The 16,640-nt window shown below is 46.0% G+C and overlaps 4 protein-coding genes across 4 annotated transcripts; 3 read left to right on the top strand and 1 right to left on the bottom strand.

The window, feature by feature from the left end:
• Positions 1-3,185: 3,185 nt before the first annotated feature.
• TREMEDRAFT_25740 (uncharacterized protein) lies at positions 3,186-4,323 on the top strand (the record flags this gene model as incomplete). Its single annotated transcript, XM_007000604.1, has 8 exons — positions 3,186-3,326; positions 3,374-3,433; positions 3,489-3,598; positions 3,663-3,749; positions 3,802-3,842; positions 3,885-4,029; positions 4,074-4,178; positions 4,254-4,323. 8 exons carry the CDS (start codon positions 3,186-3,188, stop codon positions 4,321-4,323), a joined length of 759 nt encoding a protein of 252 aa, XP_007000666.1.
• A 277-nt stretch (positions 4,324-4,600) lies between these two features.
• On the top strand, positions 4,601-7,420 carry TREMEDRAFT_26919 (uncharacterized protein; the record flags this gene model as incomplete). The annotated part of the gene is made up of 12 exons (XM_007000747.1): positions 4,601-4,762; positions 4,830-4,941; positions 5,032-5,161; positions 5,205-5,423; positions 5,469-5,508; positions 5,551-5,572; positions 5,615-6,282; positions 6,337-6,541; positions 6,619-6,796; positions 6,840-6,990; positions 7,101-7,314; positions 7,356-7,420. 12 exons carry the CDS (start codon positions 4,601-4,603, stop codon positions 7,418-7,420), a joined length of 2,166 nt encoding a protein of 721 aa, XP_007000809.1.
• A 1,530-nt stretch (positions 7,421-8,950) lies between these two features.
• On the top strand, positions 8,951-14,363 carry TREMEDRAFT_59843 (uncharacterized protein; the record flags this gene model as incomplete). Its single annotated transcript, XM_007001773.1, has 11 exons — positions 8,951-9,202; positions 9,376-9,820; positions 9,924-10,076; positions 10,122-10,224; positions 10,268-10,479; positions 10,525-10,689; positions 10,737-11,575; positions 11,619-12,747; positions 12,949-13,343; positions 13,498-13,920; positions 14,208-14,363. The coding sequence occupies 11 exons, from the start codon at positions 8,951-8,953 to the stop codon at positions 14,361-14,363; spliced, it is 4,272 nt and encodes a 1,423-aa protein (XP_007001835.1).
• A 686-nt stretch (positions 14,364-15,049) lies between these two features.
• TREMEDRAFT_67487 (uncharacterized protein) lies at positions 15,050-16,328 on the bottom strand (the record flags this gene model as incomplete). Its single annotated transcript, XM_007001915.1, has 4 exons — positions 15,050-15,184; positions 15,235-15,620; positions 15,866-15,925; positions 16,001-16,328. 4 exons carry the CDS (start codon positions 16,326-16,328, stop codon positions 15,050-15,052), a joined length of 909 nt encoding a protein of 302 aa, XP_007001977.1.
• Between the last annotated feature and the right edge of the window lie 312 nt (positions 16,329-16,640).

Raw genomic sequence — 16,640 nt, 5'->3', positions numbered from 1 at the left:
TGACACTGACCATCAGCTCAAATCTACATGATAAAACTTACAGAAACGCAGATATCCATAGTAGTCAACATCTCACATTGACATTCCGTACATCCACAAGGGAGGAATACGACGCATTCGTCGAACGGTTCTGACTCAAATCTGGTCCTCCCCTCTTGCCTGTCGTGGTCGTTATGGGTATGAGGTATGTGGGAAGAGAACAACATCCCGAATGACATGTTCAAAGTGTGATTGAAGAAAATATCAAGGCATCTATCTCATTACTTATACCCAAACCGAATGACGCCTCATGACGGGGTAAACGGAATGAATAACTTCTTTACCTCGTTGATAGGAAGTTGAAGGATGCTTCTTAACGTGTATTTCCCCCCACTTTGACTTATACAGCTTACGACATTAGATATTCGTATGATTCTCTCCATGCTCCTAGAAGGAAAATCTTTCCAGTCGTTCGAAAACCACAACCACGTTGACAAGATGCACCACTCGAGAATGTAGTCTTTCGTTGACATACGGTACTCTACTCCACGAGTCGCGGACAGGCACCGGACGACGATTTTCGTCCTTCGATCTTCGGGCGAAGGGATGGTTCTTCGGACTTACTTACACTTAGTCTTTTAAAAAAAGAAGGTGATGATATTACTGTAAGGCTCATGATTCATACAAGTCATTTTATATTTATTTAAGTGCTAGGTTCTAGGTGTTACATGACAATTGTCCTTTGAAACTTCTCTACTCCATTTTTCGGACTTTTCTCTCTTTCGGGTTGTCAAATCATCGAAATATCGGGTTTTGGGGGGTTCGATCTTTCTTTTTGGTTCTCATACGGTTCTCAGACCTGCTGAAAATTAAAGAGAACGGGTGTGATGACCTAGTGCGCACTGAGGTCAGTACGACGTACTCTCTTCCATCTTCCATGCTGCTTATCGTTCTTCCTTCAACCCTAGACTGGGGAAGTCACAATACCTTCTTATTTTCGATCATCCAACATATCATTACACTCATTGGTTTGAAGGACAGGAGGAGGTTTGAGTTTCATCAAACCAGAAGATTTGACAGGGACACAGGTAGAGAAAGTAAGTGATAAAAGTGTGGAGTTGAATAATTTGAAGAATGAGTAACAAAAACGCAAGGAAGGACATGACACTTACATCCGCACATACGGCAGAAGCGCAAGAAGCACGTCTTATACACGTGCAATATCTACATGCACATGGTTGTAGACGTGTGTCCAGTCTGTTGCTGGACACGGGAGCAGGGGTAGAGGGGATGGGTCCGTGAGTGTTTCGGACCATTTGAGATTGGGGCATTTGAGGAAGAGAGTAGTGGTAGCGATATGATTGGGACATGGTGTGACGAAGGAGAGTACTGGTGTTGTCTATGTAGATTCGCTAAGGGATTGCGGTGGGTTTCACTAGGTTCGGTAAGACTTCAATGGATGAAAGGGTACAGTCGAAGAAAGTAGTAGATTACTTTTGAGATGAGGGTACCATTGGAGAAAGAACGCCTTTTATAAATGTTTTCAAAGACAAGACCAAAGAGTGTAAGCCGATACCAGCTGGTAGAGGTGTGGTCTCCTGCTTGACCTGTACCATGGGGAAATGAAAGGGTTACGAACTGTCATGCGTATAACGCATGGATCATGACCGGATCTCGTCTACACCGGTATTTCATTCTTCCTACGGTCTCCTACGGTATCCCACGGGGTATGGGCATGGACTGATGATATTGGTATGGAGGAACATGATCGGGGTGGTCGTCATACAGTACATGGGTTAAATGAAAGAGTTGTATGGTGATCGACATTGGAATTAGGTGAGTCATGATTGTCCGAGTGGTTGTTAACCACCCATTCAGTGTATTTGTTCACCAGCCCACGGCGTGAACACGAGTCTTAGGTGTGGGTCACCGCACAAAATTGGGATTGTGACGATGACGGGGAGTTTACAACCGATGTAAGGTAGGTGGGACACGGGGGTTGGGTGAGTATCAGGTGCATAGTGGGCAGAAAAGGACCATTACTCGATCGGAACTCTTGTACTATGGTATAGTATGTCATACATGATGCATTCCTCTCACTATGCAAAGTTCACATGTTAACATGACTTTGATACTACTGCTAGAAGCCCTTGCAACTACATAACACCCTGTTTGCTTGATCCCATATCACTTCTTCGTTCACATTCGGAATTTCACCAAACATTAGGCTCGTGGAAACCGAGGGTGCACTATCTATCAGTTTTGCTTCTTCCTCCTCTAGATTTCTCGCCCTTTGCACATAAATGGAAAGATCTAGACTCACACTCTGACAGATCACATCCCGTCCCGTCTTCTCACGAGGACAATGACATTCCCTACAACCGCACCACGTCGAAGCCTTCAAGGGTACAGGCCTAACTTTAGCCACGGGGTGTAAGATCGTCTCTTCTACTGTTTTAGGGATAATGACGTCTGGAGTAGACATGTTGTGAGGTCTGTATGATAAGAGAAGGTATGAGAAGGAAAAGGAAGAGAAACGTATTTGCTAATGCCTCATGTTGGAGGGATTGATGCCTCGTGTTTCCGTACGACGGGAATGAGGGGTTGATGGATTGATTGATGACGATCGATCGATATGTCTGGCTCTGTTCCAGGAACCACAGGACTAACGTATACGTCTTCCTGGACCATGGACCACGAAGAGAAGATCAGACAGGGTAAAAGACCATTTGGTACAGAATCAGACATGGAACCACATGGCTGGGTTCATGACTTATGAAGCTTGATTTTAGCATACGAGTAACCGTTTGCGTTTCCTTCTCCTGCTTTGCAATCCTCGTCTCGTACTCCCCTTACGTACGAACAACAGTCATCCTGGGAGAGGCTTGTCCATTGTGTATTCTACATAGTTCTTATACCCTTTCTTCATCTCGTCGTGTATCCCTTTCCTTGGCCAGACCGTGTTTTCTCGATGAATTCCTACTCGACAACCCTCGGTGCCACATGCCACATTCACCTTCACTCGTCTTTCCGGAGCCCCACATAGAATAAGGGGATTCCTTTCCTCCTTCCTCACTGTCCTACATAAGCATGCGAACACTTCGAATTCTTTCATTTACACATCTGGCAAGAAGACCTTTTACCACTTCCATAAAGTGAGCTGACTTTGATATATGATTGAAACATATCTGATGAGTAGAAACATGATGAAAGTCACACCCATCCAAGTAACATGGTCTGATAATTGGATGTACCTCATCGTAGATGAGAAATCCAAAGAAGCGGCTGTAGTGGATCCTTGGGATGCTGAGAATATCTCCCAGTATGTGAAGAAAGAAGGTGTAAAAGTGAGTCTTTCATCCATTCTAGTATAAGAGACGATCTGACGAATTAGGTAACATCGTTGATAACTACTCATCATCATAATGACCATTCTGGGGGTAATGAGAAGTTTGTAAGTATTCCGATAAGCTTCTCATCAGGAAATCATGATGCTGATACATGTCAAGCTGTCTCTACATCCTGGCATCAACGCCTACGGGGGGTCAAGCAAATCTGCAGGGACGAATGTAGTAGTTGGAGATGGAGATACTTTCAAAATTGGCAATATCGATGTACGGTGAGTTTAATTCTGATTACCCTACACTACATTCCGAGAAAAAAAGCAAAAGCTTATGGAAAAGATGCATGCATACACCTTGTCATACTCAAGATTCGATTTGCTTCTTCGTAGAAGATAAAGAGACAGATCAAAGAGGTGTCTTCACCGGGTGAGCTCTTACCCACTTGTGTTCAGTGATCGATTTCTCATTGACGAAATAGAGATACACTCTTTCTCGCCGGTTGTGGTCGGTTCTTTGAAGGTACGTACTAAGAATAATACGGAGGCGACTTTAGTTGATAAGAAGGAACCCCAAAGGAAATGAGAACAGCACTCGCTTATCTCGGAACCCTCCGTGATGACACTGTGGTTTATAACGGTCATGAGTATACCAAAGGTTCAGCAAAATTCGGGTTGACCATTGAACCTGATAATAAAGCTCTGCAAGGGTATGTTCTTCAATGGGAAATTATGTGAGATAATTGACGGATAGGTTGTTGGAGAAAGCTCAAAAGGATTCGTGCACTACTGGGAAATCTACCATAGGAGATGAGAAGAGTTGGAATGTGTTCATGCGTCTCAATACACCTCATGCCAAGTGAGGTTCTTGCTTCTTTCTCCTCTCACACACACTCCGGATGCGACTGTGACGGTACGGCTGCTGATTCTTCAGAAAAGCGACGGGCGAGACTGACCCGATCAAAGTTATGGGTAAGTTGAGGGAGATGAAGAATGCTATGTGATCTGGCGGATGAAAGTAACATCTTTGTAGTCAAGTTCTGTACAGAAATGTCATGCATCATGCACCATGCACCATGCATCATGCACCATGCACCATGCACCATGCACCATGCACCATGCACCATGCAGTTAAGCTTAATCTCCCCGCAGAATTGAGTTACCCCGCAATCGTACGTCTGAGGAATGCGGGGTAACAACATCCATCATGGCATCACCTCGTCACCTTTTCCACTTTGCTACATATTCTCTCCCACCAAAACTACCCCCTCTCCTGACAAAATGGCGTCTTGGGAACCAGAGAAGACGGATCTCACTGGTTGGCGTCTCGTCGTAGGAGAAGACTCTCACGGTCAGCAGAAGTGGGTTTACTTACCTCCCGGCCAAGCTAGGGATGAGTGGAAGCAGACTAAGGAAGCAAAGTATTGGCTTGGTCTAGATATTGTACGTATCTTTTCTCTCTTCTATCTGATACTTCAAGTAGGCTCGATATACCTTGCTGATTCCTCAGGGTGCTCCTGAACTTCCGCAACCTCAATCTCCACTTGATGCAGCTAGGAATGGCTTCAAGTTCTACAAACAACTTCAGAGCCATGATGGACACTTTTCCACAGAGTATGGTGGTGAGTGCGATGTACAATTATCCTCCTCCCTCATTGTATCATTGTACATGATGAAATGCGATGAGGTTGAACGCTGGGTCTGACGATCAGGTCCGCTATTCCTCACCCCAGGTCTAGTCATCGCCATGTCCGTAACGAAACACTCTTTTACACATGAACAAAAGGTCGAACTTCGTCGTTATCTCTTCTCCAAGAGACGACCGGAAGGTGGATGGGGTCTGTAAGCTCGCGATCTTTCGTATTGTCTCAAACTGACTAGTAAGACATACAGCAGCCCCACCTACGGTATACGGAACAGTTATGAACTACGTCGCGTTGCGCATGCTCGGTATGGGACCCGACGAAGGACCCATGGTAGAGATCAGAGGTCTGATTCATAAAATGGGAGGTGCTACTTGTATACCCACTTGGGGGAAGATATGGTTATCCGTTCTTGGAGCTTACGACTGGGAAGGTGTTTCACCTGTTCCTCCAGAATTATGGTCAGCATCGATCCTTCATGTCGTAAGAGTTTGTTGATCTGTTAGGTTATTACCTGACTGGGTACCATTTGCTCCATGGCGTTGGGTGAGTCATCAAGCTGTACACAAGCTTTCGCTGAAATGACAGTGGATCCACGTCCGACAAACTTGTGAGCTCTCTGAAGGAACGAGACATCAGAGCTAATTTACAGTCACTCCTATGTCGTACCTCTACGGAACTCGTTTTGTCGGTGCCATGACACCTATGGTTCTCGCCCTTCGTCAAGAAATTTACACTCAGCCATACGAAAGTATCGATTGGCCTTCACAACGTCACAATGTCAGTCCTATAGATATTTATTCCCCCGTTCACCCAATCTTATCATCCTTACATTCCGTTCTTGGCATATACGAAAAATTACCAAATGTTCCCCTCTTATCATCGACTGTTCCCCTACGTCAGATTGCCAACGATCGTGCATACCAATTACTCTCGTACGAGGACGAAAACACAGGATATCAAACCCTAGGTCCCGTGTCCAAGGCTTTCAATATGGTATGTCGATTTGCGCGAGAGGGTAATGAATCAGAAGCTATGAAAAGGCATTTGTCAAGAGTAGGAGACTTTTTATGGCTGAGTCAAGATGGGATGATGATGATGGGTACCAACGGAAGTCAGTTGTGGGATTTAGCATTCATGGCTCAAGCTGCTGTTGAAACGGGATTAGCAGACGAGGAGGATAATAAGACGAGTGTATTGGGAATGCTTGATTGGTTAGATAGAGCGCAATTGCAACATGATCCTAAATGGATGAAAGAAGGATATAGACATCGTTCCAAAGGTGCTTGGGCGTTCTCCACTCCAGAGCAGAGTTACACGGTATGTCATCGTTCACTGGCTTCCCCTGACTCGTATGGGTCACTAATATTGTAGGTCAGCGACTGTACTGCCGAAGGACTGAAAGCTGTCATGTGTCTACAGGGATTAGACTATACTCCTAAACCTGTCACATTGGAAAGAATGAGAGATAGTATCGACACTTTACTCAGCTTACAAAACTCCAATGGTGGTTATGCGAGTTATGAGCTCATGCGTGGAAGTCCGAAACTTGAATGGCTTAATGCAGCAGAGGTTTTTGGTATGTTCATCTTCTTCTGGTGCTCGTAATTCCCCTCTCTTAAAACGTCAAGCTGGGAAAAGATGGCTGATCGTCAGGAAACATCATGGTCGATTACCTTTACCCGGAATGCACCACCTCTGCGCTGTCTGCTCTGAAATACTTTTCCAAACTTGATCCTTCATACCGAGCACGCGAGGTGGAACAGACCGTCAAGAAGGCTATCCAGTACATCCACAGCGTTCAACGTGAAGATGGGTCATGGTATGGTTCATGGTGAGCAGTCTGACAGTGACATGTTGCATGAGCTGATGGTCAGGGGAATTTGTTTCACATATGCTACCATGTTCGCTCTGGAATCACTCGCAATAGCAGGGGAGACATACGATAATTCCGAGCGAGTCAAGAGAGCTTGTTCGTTCCTTATTGGGAAACAAATGGAGGATGGAGGATGGGGAGAGACTTATATGGTGTGTCAATTTCCTTCAAACTCGCCCCTTACCCTTTATCCCCTTTCAGACACGAACGTTCAAGTCTGGAGTCATCTTCCAGGGGAATGAATGACAATGCTAAGTGACAGTCATGCGTGACGGAAAAGTACTCACAACATGATCAATCTCAAGTGGTTCAAACTGCCTGGGCAATTCTAGCCCTCATTTACGCTCAATACCCTGTCAAAGATGTCATCCGTAAGGCCGTCCAACTCATCATGAGTCGTCAGAAAGCGGATGGACGTTGGGAACAAGAAGACACGGAAGGTATCTTCAATAAGAACTGTGCGATTGATTATCCCGGTAAGTCTTGTTTCGTGTAGTTGGAAAAGACCTAATGGTAGCTTTCAAATTCGTATTTTGCATCTGGGCTCTTGGTCGCGCAGACAGGTATTTGAGAGAAGAATGACCTGTGGGGATAGGGGACAGTCGATCATGAATTCATACGCATCAAGGCGACGATGACGAGCGCATGTAAGATCTGTGTATACGATAAACGACATGTGATCATGTTCTGGGTAGTACATACGTGCGTTTCATGTCGACGCGACGGCTCGGACTGTGAGTCTCTGCGACGTTGCTACTCAGGCATGAGCCAGGAAGTGTGTCGTCGAGGCTTCAGTCAGTCTGCAGAGATGTAGTCTGCATGAGGCTCAGTTGCCAAAGTGTGTACGCAGAGATATGGCAAGTATAGATACGAGTACGAGTAAGTACTGGTGATGGACAGGGGTGAACATGGTTGTCGGACGCGTTGGTGACGCTCGGACCTTTGCACCGTACGCCGAAATGTTTGACCCTGAATTCTCTCACATCCATCCATCTCCTTTGGCCCCTTGTATCATCCATCTCAATCTACCGTACCTCTGCTTGCTTGCTCTGCTCCGCTCTCACTATCCTCATACCTATCACAGTGTATCTCTCTCCACGTATCATAAAGTCGTATCTGGCTTGGGATACATCGACCGAAAGACGAAAGCAGAGTGAACCCGACCATCGATCCCCGGTCCAACATTATCCACCCAAAGGTACCTTTGTCAAACAACCACAACCACAACCTCTACCACCATCATTATCAACTGGATACCAGAACATCAACTCATCAAGATACCAAGATACCGACAACTTAACATCCCACATATCTATCCATAGTCGGATCATCGTCATAGGAGTGTCGAGGCAGTCATTTTTGAAGTAAAACTCTAGACTCTTGAAAAGGGTTGGATGAGTTCAACATGTCGCTTTTCAAACGAAAACAGAGTAAGGAGAAGGATGTAGGATTGAATGTGAATGTTGGAGATCATTCACCCACTCAGAGTCCTCCAGTAGGGTGAGTCTTTTTTTCTAATTTTCTCTTTACTTCATCCCATTTATCCGAACCTCTTTCCCTCATTCTGCCCATATTGGATTGTAGTGGATGGGATGATTTCATATGACTGTGGGAAGAAAAAGAAACATGAGAGATTTGTCAAGTATCCCAGATTGACAGATTGGATGAAGACGAGGTTGGTTATGAAAGAAAATTGTTTTTACTCGATCGATGTCATACATCAATTACATCTCTTTCTCCATATCGAGGAATTCATCTCGTTATTCTACTTTTTACCAACATACACCCTTCTCTTCACCCTCTCTCTATTCATTTGACCATTTGGTCCCTCTCAACTTTCCCAACTATCTGAGTTTTGTCAGATCGCAGTATATCTCTTCTTTTCATACACCACTCCGAACCTCATAATCATATAAACGTTTGGTTTCGTGGTGTTTCGAGTTTGTCAAGTTGGTATGGTGTATGGTGTATGAAGCGTGACAGTGTATACACCGACTGTATTCTGTGTCACACCATCGTGACACCAAATACAAGGAGGGAGAGAGAATCAATAATTGAGGTAAATTCCACTGACACTTATTCCTATCTTCTTAATCATATCTACAATCCATTATGCCTTCTAACTCTCGTATCGTTCGTTCTCCCCCTCCTCGACCTGCTCCTCCTCGTACTTCCGCCACCCCACCACCACCACCTCCGCCAACGCGCTCTTCGATGATACACTCTTCGCCGTCTATTCCTTCTACTATGTCACCTGTCATTCAACTCGATAGTAACGCTCCGACTGTGGGAGGTCAAGTTATGAAAAATGGTATAGGTGCTACTCCGCCTATGGTCAATGGTAAACGGATGACTTCGAATCCTGTGAGTTCATCTTTATCCTACCATAAATTATTCCCTTACTCAATCTTTGTCTATCACACATTTCATGTGTTGTCCATCCTTGATGTAGAAACACATCTTGCAGTGTCGTCAAGGAGACTACTACTAGAAGCCGACGGCGGAAAAAATGCCTAGCAATTATGTTGACTCCCCAGACGATCCCTAATGGTAATCTTGACCATCCCACTCCTCAAACTACTCAACTACCAGTCCAACATCCACGTCCTCCTTCCGCTCCTCCAGCCTCTTCATTCCCCTGGTCAACACGTCCTATCAAATTATACGCATCTCAATCCTCCCCTCCACAACCTCCTGTATCACCTTTCCCACGATATGGTCTCTCCGTTCCAGGCTTCCCTTCACATTCTGGCCACATGCTGTTATTCGGCGGTCTTGTGCACGAGACAGTCAGGAACGATCTTTGGTCCATGGACGTGAGAGATTGCATGACCATGCTCGTCAAGACTAAAGGTGACGCGCCTCTACCTCGGGTCGGACATGCAAGTGCTATCGCGGATAGGATCATGTTGATTTGGGGAGGGGATACCAAGGTTCGACCTGAAGACCCACAAGATGAGGCTTTATACATTCTCGATTTGCGTGAGTGTTTCCTACCCAACATCTTCGTTCGGTCATACACCTCGACCTTTCACTTCGGCTATTGTGACCAGTGGGAATTTCGTGCGGAGATGCTAATTTGTAGGCACCCAGGAATGGATAAAACTATCTATCCCCAATGGTCCAGTCGGTCGTTACGGCCATGCCGTATGTATGCACGAATCCAAGCTGTTCATGTTTGGAGGTCAAGCCGAGGGAGCTTTCATGGATGATTTCTGGGCGTTCGACGTCAAGCAACGTTAGTCAATCGATTCTGGTACTCGATGTTGAGCTGATGATGCAGTCTCTGGCGATCAACAGTCGTGGGAAGTAGTCAAAGCTACCACCCGCACACCTCCTAAACGGACAGGTCACATTCTCATGTCCTATCAAGGCAAAATCTACCTGTACATAATCTCTTGACATAAAAGTGAATCGCTGACTCGACAGGTTCGGAGGTACAGATGGACAATTTCATTACAATGACACATGGGCATACGAAGTGGCCACGGGTGTTTGGACAGAACTGTCTTGTATCGGGTATATCCCCACTCCTCGAGAGGGACACGCTGCAGCCATCGTAGACGACGTCATCTATGTGTTCGGAGGTCGGGATGTCAATGGCAAAGATCTCGGGGATCTAGCCGCTTTCAAGATCTCCAGTGCGATTCTTTCCTCATTGAACACACAGGGAACTGACAGGTCAGATCATCGATGGTTCATGTTCCAAAACATGGGTCCTGCGCCATCTGCGAGATCTGGACATTCCATGGTCGCTGCGCATGGAAGGATATTCGTTCTGGGTGGAGAAGCCAATGCCACGATGCCCACTCAGAAGGATGACCCTTCTCTGATACATGTCCTAGATACAAGTAAGCTAGTCCTTCAACACGTTGATATTGTTAGCTGACATTATCAGCCAAGATCAAATACCCTGGTGATTCTCAGACTCCGCGGGTCAAAGCGAAAACGCCAGAACCGGGTCAAACATCTGTCCCACAGGCTCCGGCGTCGATAGAACAGCAAACATTACAACGTGGTATACCTCTTTCAGGCTCAATGGACAGTTTGCAACAACGAGCCATGTCCCCTGCACTAATCAACGGAAGACCCAATGGAATACCTATTGTCAATGGAAGTCCCGAACGGCCCATGCCTCGATCTGAATCTTTAGATGCAATGGCCCAACAAGCGACTAAACCAATACCCAACGGCGTGCCCCAACGTCCGAAACGGGAAGGAGACGAGGAATATCGACGTGCCATGTCTCCCCAACATGGTGAATCAGCCAGTCCAGTACCGAACGGATCTGCTCGAGTCACTTCGCCTCCAAACGCCCCCGGACCTTCTTCACCTCCTCAAGGTGTGAAACATCAGTTTAACGCTAGCGTGGTGGGAACTCGAAGTCCCTCACCTAGAATGAGAATGACAGACACTGTGGATAAACCAACACCGCCTTCCGATGCCTTTTATTATGCTCGCTCTCCTACTGCCAATGGTTTCCAAGGACGCCCTACCTCCCTGTCAGGCACTGCGGACTTGATACGGGAGCTCAAGTCCAGAGAAGCAGAAGTGGATCATGGGAGAAAGCGTGAAGCTGCTTTAAGAGTGGTTATTGGTCGTGCTATGGCGCAAGGATTCGTTCCTGATCGAGATGAAGCGGCTCTGATACCTAATCGGGATTCAGACGGTGGTGGTACCGATCAAGTATTGAAAGATGCTCTGATACGGTTGAAGCAGGAAAAGGCCCAGATACAGGTAAGATATCATTTGCAAGAACAACCCTCCGCTGATGCTGTAGAACGAATTTGTTTCTCAAATGCGAGCTGTCTCCGAGAAGGCTGCTGAAGCTGACAGACTACGTCGTGGAGCTTTACAAGAAGCAGCTTTCTATCGTGCTAAACTTGCGACTCTGGAATCTGGCTCACCTATCGATCTCGGTCGACTGGAAAAAGAACGAATCGCTGAGTTGGAACGTCAGCTCGCCACTCTATCAGCCGAGCATACCAACGTCCAACGAGATATGGAACGTCTTTCCGATCAATGTAGTTCGGATCGTCAACTTCATGCCGAAGCTATTGACCGAGAGTCTGGAACTCTGAAACGAGCTGAAGAAGCCGAAGAAGCTCATCGAAATACTCTCGAAGAACTGGAAGACGTCCGTCAAAAAGTCATCGTTGCCGAAGCTTCAGTAAGAGATCATACCGAGCGTCTCATCACACTGTCATCCCTTGCACAACAACGAGAAGCCGAAAGAGATCAACTTCGTACCAAGTTAGATGACGCCATACTTGCTCGCGACCAACATCTCGGGTTGATCGAACAAGCTCAAAGTGCTATCGATGCGGCCGGTCTACGAACGACGGAGCTGGAAGCTCAAAACCTCAAATCCACCTCCCGAATCGCAGAGTTAGAGACGGAATTGGCCGATACGAGACTCGAATTGGAAGCGAGGACAAGAGATGCGGACATGGCTACACAACGTATGACAGAGGTCGAAAATGCTTACGCTCAATCTCGAGAGGAGGCGGACGAATTGAGAAACCTCACCACCGGTGGACTTGGCCAAGTCATCGATTCTCTTAAAGAGATGAGGGCGGATGAAGATCGTAATTCTCACGGACATAGGGAGCAGATTCGTGCGTTGGAAGAAGAGTGTAATTCTTTGAGACGAATGTTGAAAGAAGCTGGACAAAGATTAGATGCCGCCGAATCTGGAGTCAGCCATCATAGGACAAAGGCTCGTGATTTCGAAACTCAGGTTCAGGCTTTAAGAGCGGAAGTCAGAGTTCATCGGAATAAACTCGGAAAGTCACACGAGGAAACGAGCAAATTGAAGGAGTTGCAAGCTACCCGAGATGCAGAGTTGAGAGATAGGGAACAGGCAGTGACTGAGATGGAAACTAGGTTGACTATGATGCGTAATCTTTGTGAGTTGTTGTCTATTTTCCCTCTCCTCTGTCCTCAGACCTCTCCCAATATTCCCACTTTGTGGGTTATGCGGATGCGATGATGTGGAACTTGATTGCCGTACACTAAAGATGCCACCGGCGAACACTGAGGCGAGGGTACATACAATCTTTGGCTTAGGAGACGGTTCTGGTATTTTGCGAGCGAGCGCTGATTCGTAGTGGCCGACCATGGTATTGCAGTCAACGACAGTGAAGTTGGTGAAGTGCCAACAACTCGAGAATTGGAAATGCAACTTCGCGAAAGAACTCGGGAACTTGACAACGCCCAGAGAGAGATTGATGAGCTCACTCGACGATGTCAGGAAGCCGAAAATAAAGTGGAGTCACTTGGAAGATTAGTGGAGAGAATCAAAGATGCCAGATCACCCACCAGTCTCTCGATGCGATCACCATCGCCACCTGGGGAAGGAGAAAGGGCCAGGGTGGCAGATGTTGAAAAAAGAATGGCGGAGATGGAGGCTAGTCATAAAGAAAAGGTGGCGAGTTTGGAGAGTGATTATCAGACTGCTGTCAAGTATGTCAAAGGTACCGAAAGGATGATGAAGCGTTTGAAGGTGGGTTATGTTTCTGCATCTATCCCCAAAACTTTCCTTCTTCCCCCCCCCCCCCCCCCGGGCCAGTGTTACCCTCTTCTAGCCTCTACACCATTCCAATTCTTATGTATGGTCTTGCCATGTGTTATCATATCAGAAGTCAGCTGATTCGTAGGACGAACTCTCCCGACAAAAAGCCGCCAATCTTTCACTCCAATCCGAAATGGACCATCTTCGCGGTCGCGCATCCGTCGAACCTGGTGCACCCCGAAATTCAGGCAGAGCCACACCTTCGCCGAACGAACATGAACTACAGAGAAAACTCGCCACTTTACAATCGCAACATACAACGATGCAAGCTGAGCTCAACGCGGGTCGGGATGTACTCACGGCTCGTGAACGTGAAGCCGAGGTGATGCGTTTGCGTATGGACGAATCAGAGAGAGAAGTTGAAGCTTTGAGAGACGAATTGTTACAAGCTCAACAAAGAATAAACACTTTGTTGGAAATGGGACAACCGTTCAGTGATGATGATCATGTTTCTGTAAAGAAGAGAGATTCTGCTTCTAGTGAAGAGGCCTCGATGGCTTTTGATAAAGTGAGTTGAAAACTTTGTTTTCTTTCCTTCATCGTCACATCTCTTCCTCCTTCACTCAAGTGTCATAAATTCGACTACGCACTATCATAGTCTCTCTTCCCCGTACTGCGGGTCATGGTACATTCATTTATTCACAAACTTGACATGTACCTTCCAGTCGGGATGTCCTACTTGTCAATATCCCATCAAGGATTTTTTCGTCTCCTGGTTAGATCATCCAAGCTGGACATGATGAAAAACAGTGTGTGGAGTGGTAAAGGCCAAGCAACGGACGGTGCTGATTACAGTTCACAAAAGAATTACAAAAATGGGAACGTACCCGTTCACCTCAAGCCGTCGGATCAGATGGAGATTCACATTCTCCCGAATTGAACACATCCCCCGTCGGAGTCGGTGCACACAAACGTTCTTCATCGGATTATTCTGGTAATTGGGCTCAATGATATTGGAACAAAGGGAAATTATATATGATGAAATGACAGGGATTAGGGTTCGAAAGAGGATTTGTATGATTAATTGATTAAACTTATCTTTTATGCTTTTGAATGCTAAGAATTGATGTGATGTCAGGTTTCTTTCTTTGATACGTGTTTGTGATGTGCTATGTTCAAGTACGAGGTTAATGATTTCGGGACGAGTACCGAAGTACTAACATGTTCCCCAAGCAATCGACCTGACTTCTATCTAATGATCTCGTTGGATATATCAGATTGATGTTTGGCACGTCCGTTTTCAAAAGCAGAGTCAAGTCAATAAGACCAGCGTGATACCCTCGTTCTCATCTACTCGAGTAAGTCTTCCTCGATGAGTCAGGGTGAGGGCTTCAGGCTGAATAGCCCTGCAAAGATGAGGTGTAATGTCCCAAGGAAAAGAAAGACAAAATTCTCCCGATCTCTGCTTCTTCCCGGGAAGCAAACTCGGATTGATAAAAGGTAAGTGAAGGAAGGAAGAAGATAATGTCATTTCTTTCGAGGTAAGTTTCGACTTCTTCTCACTTCCATTCTTCTTATGCTCCAAGTTTCGCAAAAATGAAATGATTTTGTGTTCCGACAGCTGAGTAGACCACCAGTCAGATGAAGGAAAGGACGGAGGATGGAAAGTAATATAGATCGATACATCAATGTTGAAATCACGAAACCACCAGAGCGTTGGCACCCGTCGGTACGAACTTTGAATTAGGTCTTCTTTCCTGTCGATTAATTGGATATCTCGAAGGACCATTTCCAGCTCTCTGACTTCCTCCCCCCTTCTCCGATTTCTCAGACTGTAAGATCAGCGTTGTTCGCTGCATCTCTAAAGATATCTTCAACTCACACTAGTCTTAACTCTTCTCCCTCCTCTCACCTTAACATCTCCTCCTACCTTTCCCTCACTACCAGAAGGTCGAGAAACTTCAATATCAGGTTGTACCTCATCCTCCATCTCACCTTCCCTCTCTTTCCTTCGTTCTCGTTGTCCACCAACCCGTTCATTACGTTGTCGGATTTTTCCTTTTCTCTCTTGACTTTTCCCACCCCCTCCAGCTGTGAGTTCAACGTTTATCTGTCTGTTTTGTAAGATTGAATGATGGAGTTTGAGACATGCTTGAAGTTCAGAGGATGAGCCAAGTTCTAAGAAAGCTATTCCTCTGGATTTTGCAGGACCAGCAGGTTTACCAGGTTTGGGTTTTTCTGTCAAAAGACGAACGGAGGGGGTACGTTCTGATTGTTAGTTCCATCGCTCAGCAATTCCTTTTCACTGTACCATCCGTCGCTGCGAGATCAAAATCGTGCTTATTTCAAGGAGCCATGACTCCAGGACGGGATAGGTTATCCTCATCTCCGAACATTGCAGTTAGATGATTCCAGATAGTGCATTTTGGCCAGGGAGGAGTGCAGGGTTGTTATGTGTCAGTTGAAGGGAGAATGAGATGGGAGAAGGTATGAAAGAAAGAACGAAGACGTACCTATAGCAGGTTTGAAATGTTCTTGTATAGCTTCACGAGATGTTTTGTAACTAAGATTCCCTATTTGTCAGTCGATCTTCCCTCGTGGATGACAGTAGTAGTTGAGTTGTGTGCAAGGATAGAAATGAAACTGACCGACGAAAAGTATGAACCTCTGTTTAACATCCTTCTTACTCTTTTTCTTCCCTTCTTTCCCTTCTTCCTGTTCATCCTCAACCCATCCATCTCCAGCTTTGGTCTTACCTTTCCCTATATCTTTCTTCTTTTCTTGACCCAAAACATCCCCGTCCACTTCTCTTTTCCTCTTCTTCCCTTTTATCTCAGGTTGCGGTTCTATCACCTCATCAACTTCCATCACATCTTCTTCCGGTAAGTCGGCAGGAACGACATCTTTCTTTCCTTTACCCTTGGCCTTAGCTTTGAAAGCAGCCGCCTTTTGTTGTTTCTTCGTCAAACTTGACATGATCAGATCACCGTACTATGGGTTCAACTCTCAACGTTGAAAGTTTTCGTTGATGTGAAAGCGAGGATTGTGGGGGAATTGTGGGACCCCGCGTTGTATAAGCGGCCTTGTCTGATTGGTCGACGCCATTCACCCTACCTCGACCTCGTCACCTTTCATCGTTCTCTACTTACTTTTGCCTACATCTTAGTCTTGAACCTATGTAAGTCCTCCATCATCACATCCCACACAAAGGAGAAACCTCTTTCACTACAAGAGGGAGCTTTGAAAGTGATAGCTGACAAAGAGCAAACCCACAACATCAAGATGTCT

Source organism: Tremella mesenterica, assembly GCF_000271645.1.
Source record: "Tremella mesenterica DSM 1558 unplaced genomic scaffold TREMEscaffold_1, whole genome shotgun sequence".
Lineage (NCBI taxonomy): Eukaryota > Fungi > Basidiomycota > Tremellomycetes > Tremellales > Tremellaceae > Tremella > Tremella mesenterica.
This window is presented reverse-complemented; position numbering and strand designations above follow the sequence as displayed.